The following is a 23,060-nucleotide window of genomic DNA, read 5'->3' as shown; positions in this document are numbered from 1 at the left end:
TCGCATTCACCCCGAGTCCCCCATTTCCTATAAAAGTATAATGTGCTGCTGATCTGTACATAATCCCATCGCATTCACCCCGAGTCCCCCCATTTCCTATAAAAGTATAATGTGCTGCTGATCTGTATATAATCCCATCGCATTCACCCCGAGTCCCCCCATTTCCTATAAAAGTATAATGTGCTGCTGATCTGTCCATAATCCCATCGCATTCACCCCGAGTCCCCCATTTCCTATAAAAGTATAATGTGCTGCTTTCAGTCAGTGCCAGGAATCTCCCCAGAGAGCACACACTATCATGTGGGGTGTATACTTGCGGTGTGTGTGCTTTTATGTTCATTTACAGAATGTTGATTAGAACTGCTAATTCCCTGTGTGTCAGAATGTGAATTTCTGGCTCATTCTCTGTGTCAGAATGTGAATTTCTGGCTCATTCCCTGTGTCACAATGTGAATTTTAGGCTCATTCCCTGTGTCAGAATGTGATGTTCTGGCTCATTCCCTGTGTCAGAATGTGAATTTCGGCTCATTCCCTGTGTCAGAATGTGAATTTCGGCTCATTCCCTGTGTCAGAATGTAAATTTCGGCTCATTCCCTGTGTCAGAATGTGAATTTCTGGCTCATTCCCTGTGTCAGAATGTGAATTTCGGCTCATTCCCTGTGTCAGAATGTGAATTTCGGCTCATTCCCTGTGTCAGAATGTGAATTTCCAGCTCATTCCCTGTGTCAGAATGTGAATTTGGGCTCATTCCCTGTGTCACAATGTGAATTTCGGGCACATTCCCTGTGTCACAATGTGAATTTCTGGCTCATTCCCTGTGTCAGAATATGAATTTCGGGCTCGTTCCCTGTGTCAGAATGTGAATTTCGGGCTCATTCCCAGTGTCAGAATGTGAATTTCGGCTCATTCCCTGTGTCAGAATGTGAATTTCGGGCTCATTCCCTGTGTGTCACAATGTGAATTTCCGGCTCATTCCCTGTGTCAGAATGTGAATTTCGGGCTCATTCCCTGTGTTAGAATGTGAATTTCGGCTCATTCCCTGTGTGTCAGAATGTGAATTTCTGGCTCATTCCCTGTGTGTCAGAATGTGAATTTCGGCTCATTACCTGTGTCAGAATGTGAATTTCGGCTCATTCCCTGTGTGTCAGAATGTGAATTTCTGGCTCATTCCCTGTGTGTCAGAATGTGAATTTCGGGCTCATTCCCTGTGTCACAATGTGAATTTCGGCTCATTCCCTGTGTCAAAATGTGAATTTCGGCCTCATTCCCTGTGTGTCAGAATGTGAATTTCTGGCTCATTCCCTGTGTGTCAGAATGTGAATTTCTGGCTCATTCCCTGTGTGTCAGAATGTGAATTTCTGGCTCATTCCCTGTGTCAGAATGAGAATTTCTGGCTCATTCCCTGTGTGTCAGAATGAGAATTTCTGGCTCATTCCCTGTGTGTCAGAATGTGAATTTCGGCTCATTCCCTGTGTCACAATGTGAATTTCTGATTCATTCCCTGTGTCAGAATGTGAATTTCGGGCTCATTCCCTGTGTCAGAATGTGAATTTCTGGCTCATTCCCTGTGTGTCAGAATGTGAATTTCGGGCTCATTCTCTGTGTCACAATGTGAATTTCGGCTCATTCCCTGTGTCAGAATGTGAATTTCGGGCTCATTCCCCGTGTCAGAATGTGAATTTCGGGCTCATTCCCCGTGTCAGAATGTGAATTTCGGCCTCATTCCCTGTGTCAGAATGTGAATTTCTGGCTCATTCCCTGTGTGTCAGGGAATTTCTGGCTCACTCCCTGTGTCAGAATGTGCATTTCAGCTCATTCACTGTGTCAGAATGTGAATTTCCGGCTCATTCCCTGTGTGTCAGAATGTGAATTTCTGGCTCATTCCCCGTGTCAGAATGTGAATTTCGGCCTCATTCCCTGTGTTTCAGAATGTGAATTTCGGCCTCATTCCCTGTGTGTCAGAATGTGAATTTCTGGCTCATTCCCTGTGTGTCAGAATGTGAATTTCTGGCTCATTCCCTGTGTCAGAATGTGAATTTCGGGCACATTCCCTGTGTGTCAGAATCTGAATTTCTGGCTCATTCCCTGTGTGTCAGAATGTGAATTTCTGGCTCATTCCCTGTGTCAGAATGTGAATTTTGGGCACATTCCCTGTGTCAGAATGTGAATTTCTGGCTCATTCCCTGTGTGTCAGAATGTGAATTTCGGGCTCATTCCCTGTGTGTCACAATGTGAATTTCGGCTCATTCCCTGTGTCAGAATGTGAATTTCGGGCTCATTCCCCTTGTCAGAATGTGAATTTCGGGCTCATTCCCTGTGTCAGAATGTGAATTTCGGGCTCATTCCCTGTGTCAGAATGTGAATTTCGGGCTCATTCCCTGTGTCAGAATGTGAATATCGGGCACATTCCATGTGTGTCAGAATGTGAATTTCCGGCTCATTCCCTGTGTCACAATGTGAATTTCTGGCTCATTCCCTGTGTCAGAATGTGAATTTCGGGCTCATTCCCAGTGCCAGAATGTGAATTTCTGGCTCATTCCAAGTGTCAGAATGTGAATTTCGGCTCATTACCTGTGTCAGAATGTGAATTTCGGGCTCATTCCCTGTGTCAGAATGTGAATTTCGGGCTCATTCCCTGTGTTAGAATGTGAATTTCGGCTCATTCCCTGTGTGTCAGAATGTGAATTTCTGGCTCATTCCCTGTGTGTCAGAATGTGAATTTCGGGCTCATTCCCTGTGTGTCACAATGTGAATTTCGGCTCATTCCCTGTGTCAGAATGTGAATTTCGGGCTCATTCCCCTTGTCAGAATGTGAATTTCGGGCTCATTCCCCTTGTCAGAATGTGAATTTCAGGCTCATTCCCTGTGTGTCAGAATGTGAATTTCGGCTCATTACCTGTGTCAGAATGTGAATTTCGGCTCATTCCCTGTGTGTCAGAATGTGAATTTCTGGCTCATTCCCTGTGTGTCAGAATGTGAATTTCGGGCTCATTCCCTGTGTCACAATGTGAATTTCGGCTCATTCCCTGTGTCAAAATGTGAATTTCGGCCTCATTCCCTGTGTGTCAGAATGTGAATTTCTGGCTCATTCCCTGTGTGTCAGAATGTGAATTTCTGGCTCATTCCCTGTGTGTCAGAATGTGAATTTCTGGCTCATTCCCTGTGTGTCAGAATGTGAATTTCTGGCTCATTCCCTGTGTCAGAATGAGAATTTCTGGCTCATTCCCTGTGTGTCAGAATGAGAATTTCTGGCTCATTCCCTGTGTGTCAGAATGTGAATTTCGGCTCATTCACTGTGTCAGAATGTGAATTTCCGGCTCATTCCCTGTGTGTCAGAATGTCAATTTCTGGCTCATTCCCTGTGTCAGAATGTGAATTTCGGCCTCGTTACCTGTGTGTCAGAATGTGAATTTCGGCCTCATTCCCTGTGTTTCACAATGTGAATTTCTGGCTCATTCCCTGTGTGTCAGAATGTGAATTTCTGGCTCATTCCCTGTGTGTCAGAATGTGAATTTCTGGCTCATTACCTGTGTCACAATGTGAATTTCTGGCTCATTCCATGTGTCAGAATGTGAATTTCTGGCTCATTCCCTGTGTGTCAGAATGTGAATTTCTGGCTCATTCCCTGTGTGTCACAATGTGAATTTCGGCTCATTCCCTGTGTCAGAATGTGAATTTCGGGCTCATTCCCCTTGTCAGAATGTGAATTTCGGGCTCATTCCCCTTGTCAGAATGTGAATTTCAGGCTCATTCCCTGTGTGTCAGAATGTGAATTTCGGCTCATTACCTGTGTCAGAATGTGAATTTCGGCTCATTCCCTGTGTGTCAGAATGTGAATTTCTGGCTCATTCCCTGTGTGTCAGAATGTGAATTTCGGGCTCATTCCCTGTGTCACAATGTGAATTTCGACTCATTCCCTGTGTCAAAATGTGAATTTCGGCCTCATTCCCTGTGTGTCAGAATGTGAATTTCTGGCTCATTCCCTGTGTGTCAGAATGTGAATTTCTGGCTCATTCCCTGTGTGTCAGAATGTGAATTTCTGGCTCATTCCCTGTGTCAGAATGAGAATTTCTGGCTCATTCCCTGTGTGTCAGAATGAGAATTTCTGGCTCATTCCCTGTGTGTCAGAATGTGAATTTCGGGCTCATTCCCTGTGTCAGAATGTGAATTTCGGGCTCATTCCCTGTGTCAGAATGTGAATATCGGGCACATTCCATGTGTGTCAGAATGTGAATTTCCGGCTCATTCCCTGTGTCACAATGTGAATTTCTGGCTCATTCCCTGTGTCAGAATGTGAATTTCGGGCTCATTCCCAGTGCCAGAATGTGAATTTCTGGCTCATTCCAAGTGTCAGAATGTGAATTTCGGCTCATTACCTGTGTCAGAATGTGAATTTCGGGCTCATTCCCTGTGTCAGAATGTGAATTTCGGGCTCATTCCCTGTGTTAGAATGTGAATTTCGGCTCATTCCCTGTGTGTCAGAATGTGAATTTCTGGCTCATTCCCTGTGTGTCACAATGTGAATTTCGGCTCATTCCCTGTGTCAGAATGTGAATTTCGGCTCATTCCCTGTGTCAGAATGTGAATTTCGGGCTCATTCCCCTTGTCAGAATGTGAATTTCGGGCTCATTCCCCTTGTCAGAATGTGAATTTCAGGCTCATTCCCTGTGTGTCAGAATGTGAATTTCGGCTCATTACCTGTGTCAGAATGTGAATTTCGGCTCATTCCCTGTGTGTCAGAATGTGAATTTCTGGCTCATTCCCTGTGTGTCAGAATGTGAATTTCGGGCTCATTCCCTGTGTCACAATGTGAATTTCGGCTCATTCCCTGTGTCAAAATGTGAATTTCGGCCTCATTCCCTGTGTGTCAGAATGTGAATTTCTGGCTCATTCCCTGTGTGTCAGAATGTGAATTTCTGGCTCATTCCCTGTGTGTCAGAATGTGAATTTCTGGCTCATTCCCTGTGTCAGAATGAGAATTTCTGGCTCATTCCCTGTGTGTCAGAATGAGAATTTCTGGCTCATTCCCTGTGTGTCAGAATGTGAATTTCGGCTCATTCACTGTGTCAGAATGTGAATTTCCGGCTCATTCCCTGTGTGTCAGAATGTCAATTTCTGGCTCATTCCCTGTGTCAGAATGTGAATTTCGGCCTCATTACCTGTGTGTCAGAATGTGAATTTCGGCCTCATTCCCTGTGTTTCAGAATGTGAATTACTGGCTCATTCCCTGTGTGTCAGAATGTGAATTTCTGGCTCATTCCCTGTGTGTCAGAATGTGAATTTCTGGCTCATTCCCTGTGTGTCAGAATGTGAATTTCTGGCTCATTACCTGTGTCACAATGTGAATTTCTGGCTCATTCCATGTGTCAGAATGTGAATTTCTGGCTCATTCCCTGTGTGTCAGAATGTGAATTTCTGGCTCATTCCCTGTGTGTCAGAATGTGAATTTCGGGCTCATTCCCTGTGTGTCACAATGTGAATTTCGGGCTCATTCCCTGTGTGTCACAATGTGAATTTCGGCTCATTCCCTGTGTCAGAATGTGAATTTCGGGCTCATTCCCCTTGTCAGAATGTGAATTTCGGGCTCATTCCCCTTGTCAGAATGTGAATTTCAGGCTCATTCCCTGTGTGTCAGAATGTGAATTTCGGCTCATTACCTGTGTCAGAATGTGAATTTCGGCTCATTCCCTGTGTGTCAGAATGTGAATTTCTGGCTCATTCCCTGTGTGTCAGAATGTGAATTTCGGGCTCATTCCCTGTGTCACAATGTGAATTTCGACTCATTCCCTGTGTCAAAATGTGAATTTCGGCCTCATTCCCTGTGTGTCAGAATGTGAATTTCTGGCTCATTCCCTGTGTGTCAGAATGTGAATTTCTGGCTCATTCCCTGTGTGTCAGAATGTGAATTTCTGGCTCATTCCCTGTGTCAGAATGAGAATTTCTGGCTCATTCCCTGTGTGTCAGAATGAGAATTTCTGGCTCATTCCCTGTGTGTCAGAATGTGAATTTCGGCTCATTCACTGTGTCAGAATGTGAATTTCCGGCTCATTCCCTGTGTGTCAGAATGTCAATTTCTGGCTCATTCCCTGTGTCAGAATGTGAATTTCGGCCTCATTACCTGTGTGTCAGAATGTGAATTTCGGCCTCATTCCCTGTGTTTCAGAATGTGAATTTCTGGCTCATTCCCTGTGTGTCAGAATGTGAATTTCTGGCTCATTCCCTGTGTGTCAGAATGTGAATTTCTGGCTCATTCCCAGTGTCAGAATGTGAATTTCTGGCTCATTCCTTTTGTCAGAATGTGAATTTCGGGCACATTCCCTGTGTCTTATTGTGGATTTCGGCTCATTCCCTGTGTTAGAATGTTGATTTCGGGAACATTCCCTGGGTCAGGATGTGAATTTTTGTCTCATTCCCTGTGTCAGTATGTGGATTTCGGGCACAATCCCTGTGTCAGAATGTGAATTTCGGGCTCATTCCCTGCGTCAGAATGTGGATTTCGGGCTCATTCCCTGTGTCAGAATGTGGATTTCGGGCACATTCCCTGTGTCAGAATGTGGATGTCGGGCACATTCCCTGTGTCTTATTGTGGATTTTGGCTCATTCCCTGTGTCACAATGGGGATTTCGGGAACATTCCCTGGGTCAGAATGTGGATTTCGGGCACAATCCCTGTTTTAGAATGTGGATTTCGGGCACATTCCCTGTGTCTTATTGTGGATTTCGGCTCATTCCTTGTGTTACAATGTGGATTTCGGGAACATTCCCTGTGTCAGGATGTGGATTTCGTGCACATTCCCTGTGTCAGAATGTGGATTTCGGGCACATTCCCTGTGTCTTATTGTGGATTTTGGCTCATTCCCTGTGTCACAATGGGGATTTCGGGAACATTTCCTGTGTTAGAATGTGGATTTTGGGAACATTCCCTGTGTCAGGATGTGGATTTCGGGCACAATCCCTGTGTTAGAATGTGGATTATGGGCACATTCCCTGTGTCTTATTGTGGATTTCGGCTCATTCCCTGTGTTAGAATGTGGATTTCGGGAACATTCCCTGTGCCAGAATGTGGATTTCGGGAACATTCCCTGTGTGTCAGAACATGAATTTCAGGCACATTCTGTGAGGCATAATGTGTAAGGGACGTATTGCATTTGGAGGGGTATATTTTACACAGGGGGAGATGCCGGTAGATCCCAGGTAAGTAAGCGTAGATCCTGGGTTGCAAAAGTCCAGCCACCCTAGATTTAGACCATTTCTGAAAGAGAACAGAGTCACCAAGTCGGCATGCAATCAGTGCAGCACACATGTGTCACATATATGTAGTGATAAATGACGTGTTACATCTCACCGTGTCAGTACTGGATGAAGAGAGTGGTTTGGTCCAAACCAGCGCAGGCTGCCCACTCCTCTCAGTCCCGTGCGTCCCATTGGGTTTCTGGGGATACAAAGTACAATGATTACACAGCTACAGGAACATCATAGACACAGGTCTAGCACACATTCTCCATCCATCACTCTGTATGCAGGCCAGGGTTTCCAGACGTTCCCTTTACTTCCCAGAATTATCCCATCCTGAGCTCTTGTAAGGACCCTGCACATTACCCTAACATTATACTTGGACAAGAATAAGAAAATAATGACAGCGCCTAGGACTGCTGCCGCCTACCAACACCTAAAGGTTCCTGAAACCTCTACAAATACAGAAATATACAAAATGATGTTGATTATGGCGCTGCGGTCCTTTTAAAACAGAGTGGTGCGGTGAAATCACCAACAGGGGGATGTATCCTCAATTCTTCCGTCAGTCGATTTAATTAAATCTCAAACTGACCTGAAAGAATTTCCCTATGTGCATGTAAAGGTTTCTTTGTACTTCTCCCGACCTCCGCATGCACAGTGGATAGCCCGATTCAATAATGGGGTTCTATCGTCAGAAGGAAATGTATCCTCAATTCTTCCGTCCAGTTGATAAAGCAAAATGTCAAACTGACCTGGAAGAATGTCCCTATATGCGTATAAAGGTTTCTTTACAATTCTCCCGACATCTGCATCTACAATGGACAGTCAGATATGATCCTACAAACAGGGGCCCCTTGAGGCATGCACTCACCGAGAATAAGTGCCCTATATGCACTGAAAGGTATCTTTGGATCCAACTCTTTTCATCCCAGGACCCAAATGGACCGCTGACTTCCAAAGGTGGGTAGCAAAAAACTCCAATTTATTTCTCCAAAAATACATACAATTAAAACAGAAGAATTGAGGATACATTTCCTTCTGACGATAGAACCCCATTATTGAATCGGGCTATCCACTGTGCATGCGGAGGTCGGGAGAAGTACAAAGAAACCTTTACATGCACATAGGGAAATTCTTTCAGGTCAGTTTGAGATTTAATTAAATCGACTGACGGAAGAATTGAGGATACATCCCCCTGTTGGTGATTTCACCGCACCACTCTGTTTTAAAAGGACCGCAGCGCCATAATCAACATCATTTTGTATATTACCCTAACATTGTATTTAAGTAAGCCCCCGAAGTACATCTGACTGTCTGAACGCACTAATCTCGAAAACCGCTAAACTTGTTTTTGTGCAGTTGTCACAATTGTGTAACAGTTCTTAGGAAGGATTACTAAGATTAACCATCAGCCGAGCATTAGCTGTTTTAGTGAATCAAGTCGAAGAAAAATCCCTGTGGTAGGGCTAGGCAGTGTGCGTGAGCAGGGCTGCCAAGAGAAATCCTGGGCCCCGGTACAACAACTTCCCAGGGCCCCCATGGGGGAAGGGGGGGGGGGTGAAACAGCAGTGCTATTTTTGTAGGAAAATAGGTTCAGGAACTGTGGGCGGGGGCAGAAAGTGGGCGGAGGAGATGTGGGAGGAGCTACAAAAGGGGCGGGGCATTACATTAAAAAAAAGGAGAGAGAAAAAAAAGAAAAACATAATTCCTCACTCTGTCACACTTATTATACATATGCCCCACATTGTAACGCTTATTATACATATGCCACTCACAGAGATGCCCGTTATACATATGCCCCACACCGTCAAGCCCATTATACATATGCCCCACACCGTGATGCTCCATTATACATATGCCACACACCGTGATGTCCATTATACATATGCCCCACACCGTGATGCCCATTATACATATGTCACACACCGTGATGCCCATTATACATATGCCACACACCGTGATGCCCATTATACATATACCACACAGTGTGATGATGATTATATATGTGCCACACACCGTGATGCCCATTATACATATGCCACACACCGTGATGCCCATTATACATATGCCCCACACCGTGATGTCCATTATACATATGCCGCACACCGTGATGCCCATTATACATATGTCACACACCGTGATGCCCATTATACATATGCCACACACCGTGATGCCCATTATACATATACCACACAGTGTGATGATGATTATATATGTGCCACACACCGTGATGCCCATTATACATATGCCACACACCGTGATGCCCATTATACATATGCCCCACACCGTGATGTCCATTATACATATGCCACACACCGTGATGCCCATTATACATATGCCACACCGTGATGCCCATTATACATATGCCCCACACCGTCATGCCCATTATACATATGCCCCACACCGTGATGCTCATTATACATATGCCACACACCGTGATGCCCATTATACATATGCCCCACACCGTGATGCTCCATTATACATATGCCACACACCGTGATGCTCATTAAACATATGCCCCACACCGTGATGCCCATTATACATATGCCCCACACCGTGATGCTCATTATACATATGCCCCACACCGTGATGCCCATTATACATATGCCACACACCGTGATGCCCATTATACATATGCCCCACACCGTGATGCCCATTATACATATCCCCACACCGTGATGCCCATTATACATATGCCCCGCTCCGTAACAGTTATTATACATATGCCACACAGAGATGCCCATTATACATATGCCACAGAGATGTGTGTGTATATATATATATATATATATATATATATATATATATATAGAATATATATGTATATATATATATATAGATTATATATATATATATAATCAATATATATATATATATAATCTATATATATATATAATATATATATATATATAGATTATATATATATAATATATATATATATTTATATATATATATATATACAAATACATCATAGAAATTAAGCCAGGCAGAGGAGAGGAGACAAGTGTACTTACTACTTGTTTTTAGACTGGGTGCACAGGGTGTTTTCTGTGTCAGTGTGTCAGACTCAGCACTTGTTCAGTGAGCTCAGCCTCTGAGCTCCTCCGGCTCCACACCGCACCTTCCCCTTCCCCTTCCTGTTGTTGTCAGACTCTCTCCCACAAGCAGGCTGCAGCATCCGGTCCCAGCTGCTGCAGTCTGCAGATCCAGGCAGGAGACCTGCGAGATGATGACATCATCTCGCGAGAGTCTCTCTGCACGGAAGCTCCGCAGCGGTGGAATGCCGCTGCCTGCACAACACACTACACACAGTGCAGTGTGTGATAGTAAGAAGCCCCCCGCTCACCGCGGCCTCTCCTTTGATGTACCGCCGCCCACGCTCCAAGTCCCGACTCCCGCTACAAGGAACCCGCACCACTTGGAGATAAAAAAAAAAAAAAAATGTTTTTTATGTGTTCTCGGGCCCCGGGCCCCCTGATAGGCCCGGGCCCAGGTAAAATGTACCCTCCCCCCCCCCCTCTCGGCGGCCATGTGCGTGAGAAGCCTCGGCAAGAGGCGACCGGCTGACGTCCGCACACCAAATAACAGCCGCCAGACTCACCCTCTCTGGCTGCCGCCAGCACTCATTCTCTAGGAAAGGAAGAGGCGCTGCTACTGGGCGAGTGCTGGAAGACAGAGGGGCACGGCTGATTGGCCGGCGCAGGTCACGTGGCATGGTGGTAGTGTCTCTATGCAGCAGGCTAGGGTGTCGGCAGCTGCAGTAGTAGTCCGGACAAAGAGTAGCCAGGAGGCAGTGAGGGAAAGGGGCCTAGGCAGAGGAGTGCAGCGCTGGGTGGAGTGGATGGGGTAACGGCGCCAACTGTGTCAGCAGTGAGTAAGAGCCCAGAGAGTGACTCCCCTTCCCGGGCCGCATGGGTGAGTACATAGTTACATAGTAGGTGAGGCTGAATAAAGACTTGTGTCCATCTAGTTCATCCTATGTTCATAGTAGCTTATCCCTTGTTGTATAGAAGGTTCTGATATTTTAAAGATTAAATTAAATTATGTTACTTATTCGTACCCGTGGATGTTTTTAACCAATAAATCCAACCTTATTATAAACGTATTTATAGTGTCTGCCGACACCACTTCTCCAGGAAGAGAGTTCCAAAGTTTGACTGCTCTGACTGTAAATAATTTTTTTCTTATAGATGAACAAAATCTTTTTTCTTCTAATCTAAACTTGTGCCCTCGCATCCTAGATTCCAGTCTAGCAGAAAAAAGTGTGTTTGCCAGTTCCTTATATTGGCCCCTAATATATTTATACATGTTGAGCATGCCCCCCCTTAAACGTCTCTTCTCTAGTGTAAATAGTCCCAAATTGTTTCATCTTTCCTTGTAGCTTAAATTCTCCATTCCCCAAATAAGCTTTCTTGCTCTTCTTTGGATTTTTTCTAAATCTACAGTATGATGTCCTTTTTATAGTGTGGGGCCCAGAACTGCACTGCGTATTCGAGGTGCGGTCTAACCAATGATTTGTACAGAGGTATAATTACTTTTGAGTCCCTAGTTTCCATGCCCCTTTTAATACATGCTAGAGTTTTATTGGCCTTTTTAGTTGCTATATTACATTGAGCACTACACCCCAGTTTGTTGTCTATTTGGACTCCTAGATCCTTTTCGAGTACTGATTTACCCAATTCATCCCCGCTTAGGTTATAACTAGCACAATGGTTATGTCTCCCAAGGTGCATGAACTTGCATTTGTTCACATTGAACCTCATCTTCCACTTTTTTACCCACTCATCTAGATTGTCAAGATCATTTTGAAGCATGGTGACATCTTTTGATGATTTAATAACTCTGTTCAGTTTTGTATTGTCCGCAAAGATGGATACATTGCTGAGTAACCCCATCCCAATATCGTTAATAAAAATGTTAAATAAAATGGGCCCAAGAACCGAACCCTGTGGCACTCCACTTAGTACTGGTATCATATTAGATACGGCACTGTTCACGACCATTCTTTGTTCTCTATTACACAGCCAGTTCCCTACCCATCTGCAGATATTTGCCCCTAATCCCATGTACTCCATTTTATTTATTAACCTCTTGTGTGGTACTGTATCGAAGGCTTTAGCAAAATCTAGGAAAATCACATCTACAGCGTTTCCATTATCAAGGTTTTTGCTAACCTCTTCATAGAAACCAAGTAGATTAGTTTGGCATGAACAATTTTTCACAAACCCATGTTGGTTATTACTGAGTAAACTATGAAGGTCTAAATATTCCTGGATACCATCTCTTAAAAATCCTCCAAATAGTTTACCCACTATTTTTTTTTTTTTTTTTTTTTTGAATAAACAATTTTTATTGATTTTCAATAAGATAAAGATAATACAATGAGTAGTACAATAAATGAGGTACAACAATTGGTAGTGAGAGGTGAATTAATCCTTAAGTCATGCATGGTACGAATTCACTAAATACAACCAATGAAAAGTGCGAGGACTGTTCGGGTCATGAGCCTTTGGATGTGTTTGGAAAAGTTCCTGGAAGGATAAGAGCTCGCTTCTAGAGCTAGATTCCAGAAGGCTATTATGACCAATTTTTCGTGATTTTCAACATTTCACTTTCCACATGTAGATGTGCTAACCGTGCTTGCCCTTTTACCTATCTACCTGTTAATGACTACTAACTTAATAACTGAATATAGAGAAGAAAGAAAGTAAGTGGTTGGGGAGAAGAAGAAAAGGAAGAAAGAGAGGGGAAGGCGGGGTAGGTAATCAGGAGGGGGAGGGGGGTATGAGATATCTAGTGTATTGGGTATATCGGACTTGACACTGTGTCCATCAATTTTCCCTGTGAGGGAAGAGGTGGGGGGGGGTCTACGAGCATATCTTAATCTCCACTATGATGAAATTTACATCGAAGGACTATTGCCAATTGTGGTATTCCAGATGTGATTTATGAATCTTTCTAATCACTTGGCTGCCCTGCCTGGACTATCTGGAATTTAATAGTTGCTGTGTGGTATGTCTAAGCAGGGACCATTCCTGGTGGTCGGAGAATTGATAGATTTTTGTTTGTGTGTCTGTATTTAAAGTGGAGATGTAATAACCCCACTTCTTGCGAAATCTTGAGTCTCCTTTGTTATAAGTTGAATAGAGGTATTTGCGGTCGTAATACATTTGTTGCAGGGTCATTCTGTGCAATTCGCTTATTAACGGGCCAGACCTGACCGTCCAATGCTTGAGGATTAATTTTTTCGAGATGGTGAAAAGTATAGTAAGTAACGGGCCAAAGTCGACTAGTTGGGACTCATCTAACCACCCCGCGAACCTCAGACATATACAAGCCGCGGGTGTGGGGGCTAAGCTGAGATTTAGTTTTGATTTTAGGAATGCAAATATTTTGTTCCAAAACCTTCTGATTTTGGGGCAGTCCCAAAAGCAGTGCATAAGGGATGCCGATATTTTCCCGCATTTTATGCATCTCCCTTCTTCATCTGGTATGAAATGAGCCCTGACGCTGGGAGGCATGTAGGCCCTATGAATCGTTCGTAGATGGACCTCTTGCAGATATGCTGAGTGGAGAGACCTCATGGTGATGGTGAAGCCCTCCATCAGCATGTCTCCAGTGATGTTGCCCCCTAAATCCTGTTGCCATCTGTCTGCAAGCTTGACCATGTGTGGTGTGGATGGAATGTCAACTATGAGGGAGTATACATGTTTAAGTCTGTAAGGTTGCCTCTCCCATCTTTTTAGCAGTCTCGAAATAGTGTTTGTTTTTGTTTGCGGGGGGGGAGGTAAGTTTAATGCTTGTATATAGTGTCTGACTTGAAGGTACATGAAGAAGTTAGAGTTATGTAATGAGTATTTATCTTTTAGATCCTGGAATGAGAGCAATGAACCGCCACCCGGGTCAAACACTTGGCTGGCCGAACACAGTCCTTTTTCCCTCCACTGTAAAAACCTGGTATTTTGTAGGGATGGAGTGAATGCTGGATTCCCCCACAATGCTATATATGGGGTCGCTGTGTGAGATTCCTTTAGCTTCTTGTTGAGTGTTATCCAGGCAATATATGTGTCATGAAACAAGGGATGGTGGAGGATTTCTGGCGGAATTAAATTTTTCTTAGTATGCAGCAGTGCACCTGGCGAATATGGGCGAAAGACAGACCAGTCAAATTCTAAGTCAGTGTATTGACTCTGTCCTAGCAGCCAATCCGCTGCATGTCTCATAAGGATAGCTATCGAGTAGGAGTGGATATCTGGTAATCCCGTGCCCCCTTCCTCTCTGGACATTGCGAGTTTGGGAAACGCAATCTTTGGTTTCTTCCCCTGCCACACAAATTTTATTAATGTTTTTCTTAGTGACTGGTTATCTTTTTTGGATATCAGAAATGGGAGGAGCTGCATTATGTAAAATATTTTGGGGAAGATAATAGCCTTCACCACTGCAATTCGGCCTAATAATGACAATGGGAGATCCGCCCAGCCCTCTAGTTTGGTTGTTAGACCGCTAATGATCCTAGAGAAGTTTAGGGCGTAAATGTTGGAGTGTTTTGGGGGGACTTGTATGCCCAAGTATTTGAAATGAGTTTGCGTTATTTTAAGTTGAGTAGAGGTTTCTATATTTAGGATGACCTCGGGTGGAAGATTGAGGGGAAGAAGTTCTGATTTAGTAACATTGATCTTGTAACCTGCTCTAGCTCCGAATGTTTCTATAAGTCTCAGAATTTCTGGTATTGAGTTTAAAGGGTTGGCTATAAAAAGAAGCATGTCATCGGCAAACAACGCTATCTTTAGCTCTGCACTGCCGATTTGCATGCCTTTGTACTCTGTGGACGCTCTCAGCATCATTGCCAGTGGCTCAAGGGCTATGGCGAACAACATTGGTGACAGCGGGCAACCTTGTCTTGTCCCTTTTCCTATTTCAAATGGTGCTGATAGATGCCCATTGCAGGCAATTTGTGTTTGCGGTTTGTGATAGAGCAGTTGTATAAGCTTAATGAATTGGGTTGGGAATTGGAATTTGCAAAGGGATTCGTATAGATGTGGCCATTCTATAAGGTCAAATGCCTTTTCGGCATCGAGTGAAAGTATTGCTCCTTGTAAGGGGTGAGTCGGGGAGTCATGCGCTGCCAGTGCAGCTATTACCTTCCTTACGTTCACTACAGAGTGACGTCCTGCTATAAATCCCGTTTGATCGGGGTGAATTATCGAAGGGAGAATAGTTTTAAGTCTCATGGCAATTATTTTAGCTAGTAATTTATAATCTAAATTTAGAAGCGATATAGGCCTGTAAGAGCTGGGGAGTGATAGATCTCTATCAGGTTTTGGGAGGATTTTCAAGATTGCAGAATTAAAGTGTAGTGGGGGGGTGGGGTCTTTAAGTATAGCATTTAAAAATTTTGTTAGGATTGGGGTGAGCGGTGAGAGCAGTATTTTATAGAATTCACCGCTGAACCCATCTGGGCCTGGGGCTTTATTGGCTTTCAAACCTTTAATCGCTGCCTCTACTTCTCCTTCTGATATGGTTGCGGTTAGAGAGTTGGACATTGATTCTGTTAACGTGGGGTATGTAAGAGAATCCCAATCTTGTGAGGGGGTGCGAGGTGTACTGGTTAAGGGTGGATTCGATGCTTCCTCATGTACTAGAGAGGATGTATATAATTTTTTATAAAACTTATGCATCGTTTGGGCTATTTGTTCATTAGTCTGTGTCAAAGAGCCATTGTCTGTACGTAGGGGTTGTACTACTGCGGGTTTGTGTGTGCCTTTTAGCAAGTTGGATAGTAGGGTGCCTGTCTTATTCCCGAACCGGTGAAATTTGTAATTCACCGTGAATAGATATCTGTCGCCCATATCCGCCAGGTACTCCTCAAAGTGAGTCTTAGCCAGTAGGTATGTCTGTTTCAAACCGGGGGAAGGAGAGGTTTTATAACTTTGAAAGGCTGTTGTCAGCTCTTTCTGCAGCGTGCGATAACGCGTGGAGTAATGTTTGTTTGTGGCGGCCGTATAGGAAATGATAAAGCCTCTTATTACTGGTTTCAGTGCCATCCAGAAAAGAGTAGGGCTGTGTTCAGCTGCCTCAGTGTTCTGAGCAGTGTATTGCTGAATTTCTTTAAACAATAAGTCTCTAAATTTTGCTGATTTGCAAAATCTGGTTGGGAATCTCCAGATTCTGTTTGACCCAGGGCCATCTGGTATGTGGAGGTGTACCGTGACCATTGCGTGATCCGAAATTGTTATTGGGCCTATGTCTGATTTGGTAGAATGGGGGAAGATGGTGTGAGACATAAAGATATAGTCTATGCGGGATAAAGTCCCATGAGCAGCCGATAAACAAGTATAGTCTCTATCTAGGGGATGGTGCGCCCTCCATACATCTATGGTCTGTAAGGAATCTTGTAAGAGTTGTATGCCTATCTTAGGTAGGGGAGGGGGTTTGGTCTTTGTGTTTGACCTATCTAGTATGGGAGAAGCGACGATGTTAAGGTCTCCGCCTATTATGAGGTTTTGGTTCATGTATGGGGAGAGAATGGCTATTAGAGATTTCATAAAGGGTTTAGAGTAGGGGGTGGGGGCATATATGTTCATCAGTGTGTAGGTCTTACCAGCAATGCAGACAGATGTCAACACATACCTTCCTTCAGCGTCAGTGACTGTCTTCACAATCTCCATAGGTAGGGATCTTTTGGCTAGGATTACCACGCCGCGTGCTTTAGATGTGAATGGTGACGCCGCCACCACTGTCCATCCAAGCATCTGTAGCTTTTGAGTCTCAGGGGCCGTCAGATGAGTCTCCTGTAATAAGGCCAAATCAACATTATTCTTAGTCAAATACATTAAGATTTTCCTGCGTTTTGCAGGGGAATTTATTCCCCCTACATTCCACGTGCATATGGACAGATCAGGCATGGTCAAACTGCGTTGTATAGCGACATCTCGTGACCCGCCACCGTAGCAGATTCTGTTTAGAAGGACCCAGTATCAAGACACTTAGTGACCCTATCAACTTTAACACACTTCCCATGAGTAAGTAGCTGTTTTGGGGAGGGAATGAGGAGGGCATTGGGATGAAAGAAGGGATAGGCAGAAAAGAGAGAGAAGTGAGAAGAAAAATAGAAAAAGACAGTACACAACTTAACCTTACAATTTTAGGTAAACTGGACCTAAAAACATACTGCCTTGAGGGAAAAATCCCCCAGGCTAGACTTCCGTCATGCTTATACATTTCTAATATTATTTCTATAACCGGCTATTGGTTCCGTCCACCCGCCCTTAAGCCTAATCTAGGAGGGGGGGGGGGGGGAGGATAGGTGAGGAGGGGGAGGGTGGGGGGGGGGGGTATAGGGGGGGGGGGGAATGGGAAAAAGGGAAGGAGAGTCCGCTTTAAATGGAACATATCTCTGATGGTTCTCGCACTCCTGTGTAAGTATCAATAGAACCGTTAGTCAGTCCCAGGTGGGAGAGATAGGATGTAAGTCAAGACTGAGGTATAACCTGTACTTCATCCCGGAGTGTGTCTTAGTTTAATTTCTTCAATCAACTGGAAGCTGAAATCTTCACGGAGTTTGTCTCTAATTGTGGCAGTGGAGTTCAGGTTTATATATTTATCTTGGCAAAGTCCATATCCGCCACTGAATATAGAGGGAATTTTCTGATGAGATGTGTGGGGAGGGGGGGGGGGGTCCGATGTAGGAGGTGGTGCTTTCAGTGTTGTTTCTAAGTCTCTTGAAGAGGAAGAAGGTCTGTCGTTTCAAGGCACAGCATCTGTTATATCTGCAGCTGCAGCATGAGCCAGTTCCTTTAGATAAGCTGCGGCATCGTTGGGGTTGGTGAAGTCCTTAAATGAGGTCCCGTCATATACTCGAAGTTTAGCGGGGTACAAAAGACCAAATTTCCGACCTTCAGTCGCCAGTTGCGAACATATCGGTGAGAAGGCTTTGCGAGCTTTGGACAACTCCGCAGAGTAGTCCTGAAAGACGTGCAGCTTATGGCCTTCCCAGGTCAGGTCTTTAATCCTCCTAGAGGCTGACCAAATTTCCACTTTGTGGAGGTAGTTCAAGCATTTGAAAAGCACAACTCTGGGGCGTGGCCTGGAAGGGGTGGGTGGTGGTCCTACCCTGTGTGCTCTTTCTACCACCATGTCTTTACAAGCTGCGTCAATCTGCAGGATATTAGGCAGGGTGTTTCTTATGAAGTTATCCAGGGCTGGGCCCTTCACAGATTCGGGCAGGCCCACCAGCCTGACGTTGTTCCTGCGGGATCTGTTTTCCAGATCCTCCACTCTGTTCCATAACTGGTAGTTTTCAGTGTTCAGCCTTTTCATGTCTCTCTGCATGTCAGAGATATCATGTGTAACTGCCCCCAGTTGCTGCTCATTCACTGTGACTCTATGTGATAGCTGCTGTATCTGTTGCGTTATATCTGCGACAGCCTTGGTAAGCAGGGGGGTCATAGCAGCGTGTATAGCCTCCACCACCTCCCTGTATGTAACAGGGGCTTCAGAGCCCTGACTTACGTGTCCCCTGGGCTCCTTTTCTCCCCCTGCAATTTTTTTCTGTGCAGGGAGCTCTCTCTCCCCGTTGTCTGCGGGCGCCATGTCTCCCGCCGTCCTCCTCCTGTCTGCGCGGGCTGGCTGGGGTGGCTGGGACGCATAGTGCGCCGGCTGTCCTCCATGCTGCGGAGATTTTTCCATCCTCCCTGTAGATGGCGGGGGGTATCGGAGGTGAGCGGGCGTATAATTAGAGGCTCTGGGAGCCGATTAACAACGTCTTTTGGGCGGCGGTGAACGGAGCCAGGAGAAGGTGCTCCTTACACCATAACGCCGGAACCGGAAGTCAGTTTACCCACTATTAATGTTAAACGAACAGGTCTGTAATTAGCGGGATCCTCCTTTTTTCCTTTTTTGAATAATGGCACTACCTCTAAGATGAATCCCATCTGGCCCAGGTGATTTATTTGTTTTGATTTTGCTGAGCCTCAATATTATTTCCTTGGTAGAGAAATCAATATTGAGGTCTGGCTTGTTCATCCCATTTGTGGTATGTGTGCGTTCCACAGTCTGCTCTCCCTTAGTAAACACTGATGAGAAGAACTCATTTAACAGTTCTGCTTTTCCCTTGTCCTCCATAAAAAAAAAATTCCATTGATATCGGTTAGTGGGCCTATGTTGTCCTTAATTATATGTTTACTATTTATGTATTTGAAAAACTTCTTGGGGTTAGTTTTACTTTCAGTGGCTATGCGATCTTCATAATCCCTTTTAGCTACTGTGATTGCCCCTTTGCAAATTTTGTTTGATTCTTTGTATTTGGTGAACGCCTCCTCATTTAAGTTATTTTTATAGAATTTAAATGCTCTTGTTTTATTGTTGATTGCTGACCTAACTTTTTTGTCCAACCATGGTGGCTTTTTTTATTGAATTTACCCTTAGTTACTTTAGGAATGTATTTAATAGTTAATGATTAGAGTACATTTTTTAGAGTATCCCACATTTCCTCAGCATTTATCCCCTCAAAAACTGTTTCCCACACAATTCTTTTTAGGGCTTCTCTGAATAATTCGAAGTTAGCTTTTCTGAAGTTTTGTATTTTTGTCGATCCTTTTTGATGTAATTTACTGAAGTTGATTTCCAGTGAAACCATATTGTGGTCACTGTTCCCTAATTGTTCAATTACTTTTGTGTTTGAAACAAAATCTGTTATTTGTTAAAACCAAATCCAATAATGCCTTATTACGAGTTGGAGCTTCTACCGTTTTTGTGATAAACTGGTCTTTGAGTAAGCTTAGGAAACCACTGCTTCTTGCTGTTTTACAGGTTTTGTTTTTCCAATCAATATCAGGTAAATTAAAATCCCCCATAATTAATACCTGACCCTGATCTGATGATTGTTTGATTTGGTTTAAAAGAAGAGACTCGTCCCCTTCGTTTATGTTTGGCGGTCTATAGCATACCCCTATTAAAATTCTGTTATTAGGTTTTTTGTTATTGTTGGTTATCTCTGCCCACACGGCCTCCGTGTAGTCTTCCTCTGTGCCAGTGCTCATTTCTTTCTCACACAATGTTAAGTTATTTTAGGCACCCCCTCCCCCGCCCTTTCTATTTTCCCTGTCTTTTCTGTAGAGTGTATATCCCTCCATGTATAATGCCCAGTCGTGCGACTCGTTACACCATGTTTCTGTAATACCAATAATGTCATAATCGTCCCAAGTGACCACAGTTTCTAGTTCCCCGATTTTACCTGCTAAGCTTCTTGCATTATCCAGTAGGCATTTTAATTTATGTTTATTTTTATTTGCATCTTTAACATTGTGTTGAATTTCTCCTCTGGACTTATTTGTATTCCTTACTAACTTCCTCGTACCCTCCCTCCCTCTTAGTAAACTCTCTACAGGCCTCCCCACCATTCCCACTGTCCGACCTATTTACAGTACCCCGGGCACAAGATCCTGAAGTTGGGAAGGGGGCGGTGGACTTCCGGTGGGTGGGGCATCCAGTATGGCCGCATTTTAACTGGGCTCTGAGGACGACAGAGGGAAATCTGCGCTTATGATCAGATGCAAACTTAATCTGGAGAAGTTACCTATACCATAGCAGAGATCTCATCTCCCAGAGAAGATTAATACCTCATTTGCCCGATTTATGTGTGTAGCCACCAGAGTCCGGCCACCAGCGTAGACGTCCTGCATGACCGCCTAGTGTTTGGCGCAAAAACAGGTGGGGGACCCCTACAAACACCCCACTATCCTGACACGGACCACACCAGGGGTATACTGCCCTTCAGATCAGGCCCCCACGCTGCACACAGGACTGCATTAGCCGGTTTTCCCACGGGGTGCGGTTTGAGTAACGCAGGTGGACCCTGGGGACCTGCCTGCCATTCTGTGCTCCTTTTCCCCTGTGGGCTCAGACAGCCAGTGATGTAGCTACGTGCCACGGTGCCCGGAGCAAGGGCATGTTTCGCGGCCCCCCCCCCCCCGATTTGTAGTAGGCGCAGTGGCGTAAGTTCAGATGAAGCGCCCAGAGGCAGTATAGATAGTGGTGCCCCCTCCCCCCCCCCAGTATTTGTAGCTACCATACATTTTTTTATGTACTGTATATATATATATATATATATATATATATATATATATATATACACATACATATTACACACACAATAATATATATCATACAATACAGCCAGTCTTACGTTTACTGTAACATAGAGCAGGAGCACTCACTTGGCATCCCCCTGCTGCAGAGCTAGTGTGGGCAGCCATTATAATTGAACCTGCGGTACCCTGATTGACTGCCCGGAGGAGGAAGGACGTGGATCCCTGTGTGTGTGTGCACAGAGCAAACTCAGCGCTGCCGCTGCGTGCCGTCGCTGAGTTTGCTCTGTGCACACAGGGATCCACGTTCTTCCTCCTCCGGGCAGCCAATCAGGGTGTCGCATGCTGCAGGATCAATTATCATTGGACAGCTGAGCCGTTGCTCAGCTGTCCACACTAGCTCTGCAGCAGCGGCACCACCATCTGATGGGATGGGTTGACGGGAGAGCATTGGGGCCGCAGTGACAGGAGACATGTACAGAGCGGGGGAGCATGGGGTTCTCCTGTCACTCGCCCCCCCCCTGATGGCTAACGCCCGGCGGCAAAAGTCTCCATTGCCTCCGGGAGTTACGCCACTGAGTAGGCGGGGCCCTTGCAGGGTGATTCAAGTATCAGACTGCCAATATTAGATTGTAAGCTTGCGAGCAGGGCCCTCCTACCTCCATGTCAGTTTGTATCTACCCAGTTTGTTTAAGCACTGTTGTTTCCAATTGTAAAGTGCAACGGAATATGCTGCGCTATATAAGAAACTGTAAATAAATAAAAATAATAATAATAATGTTGATGTAACACCTATGAATGGTGTCCTGTCACTCGAGGCTATTGTGTTTATGTTTGAATAAGCAGATGCTTCTCAGTGGGCTGTACAATAATGCCGCTGTGACCTCGGGTTGGTGACAGGCACCTGGGTAGAGTGGATATCTCTCCCTTCTACTGAGCTGATTGCCACGACGGCAGATCAGGGGACAAGTGGGTGATTCTGCTGTGACTCCAAGTAGATGGCAGGGACAAACGCAGGATTTGCAAAGGGGGGTTTCTAGAGATAGATAGATAGATAGATAGATAGATAGATAGATAGATAGATAGATAGATAGATAGATAGATAGATAGATAGATGTGTGGATAGTTTTTATCAACTAATCATAGTATATAAAAAATACTTGAACCAGTTTATACTTAAAAAAACACCTGCATTTTTATAAATGTAAAGCAGTAAGCAAGAACAATAAAGAGTACACTTTAATATCACAGTATATACATTAGTGCAGGGAACCTGATGTCAGCTGATGTTGCTGCAAGGGTTTCCTGGTCCGTGCAGTAATCCTTCTGTCTGCCCCCTGAAGTCCCGTCTGGCAGAAAGAACATGGAGCCCAGGGCACTGCAGAATGCACAAGAGCTCGCCTCTGTGGCTGTGAAGAAGTTAGCCAGCTGCTAGCCCAGCAGGTGAGAGACTGCAGGGCAGTGCAGGGAAGTGCCTGACACTTCCACTGCTAACAGGGAGCACTGTCCCCTCAGCCAGGCTCCGAGTCCTGTGCGTATTTCATAGCACAGAGAGCTCTGCTAACAGTGCTCTCTGTGCTGGCAGCCCTGATCGTCGGTGAGTCTGTCACAGTAAAGTAAAGACACGGTAAAGTGTGCCTCCGGGTAGATGGAGTGAGTGACCTGGTTCCCTGCTAACCAATGTAATGAGGCGCACCAAGTTAAACTATCGAGATCTGCCGCCGCTGGGCAGAGCAGG

The 23,060-nt window shown here is 44.8% G+C and overlaps 2 protein-coding genes across 2 annotated transcripts in view; both read right to left on the bottom strand.

Annotated features, from left to right (window-relative positions):
* LOC146058640 (transient receptor potential cation channel subfamily M member 2-like) overlaps window positions 1-23,060 on the bottom strand; it is a 561,103-nt gene that overhangs the window by 104,621 nt on the left and 433,422 nt on the right. The window lies entirely within an intron of this gene.
* Window positions 1-23,060, bottom strand: part of LOC146058350 (transient receptor potential cation channel subfamily M member 2-like) — a 166,801-nt gene that overhangs the window by 30,759 nt on the left and 112,982 nt on the right. Inside the window, exon 3 of the mRNA XM_083170632.1 lies at window positions 7,345-7,431. Coding sequence (XP_083026758.1) covers window positions 7,345-7,431 — 87 coding nt within the window. The remainder of the gene's footprint in view (window positions 1-7,344; window positions 7,432-23,060) is intronic.

Source organism: Crinia signifera, chromosome 2 (genome assembly GCF_055691185.1).
Source record: "Crinia signifera chromosome 2, ASM5569118v1, whole genome shotgun sequence".
Classification (NCBI taxonomy): domain Eukaryota; kingdom Metazoa; phylum Chordata; class Amphibia; order Anura; family Myobatrachidae; genus Crinia; species Crinia signifera.
Note: the sequence above shows the minus strand (reverse complement) of the source record. Positions and strands in the feature narration are given on the sequence as shown.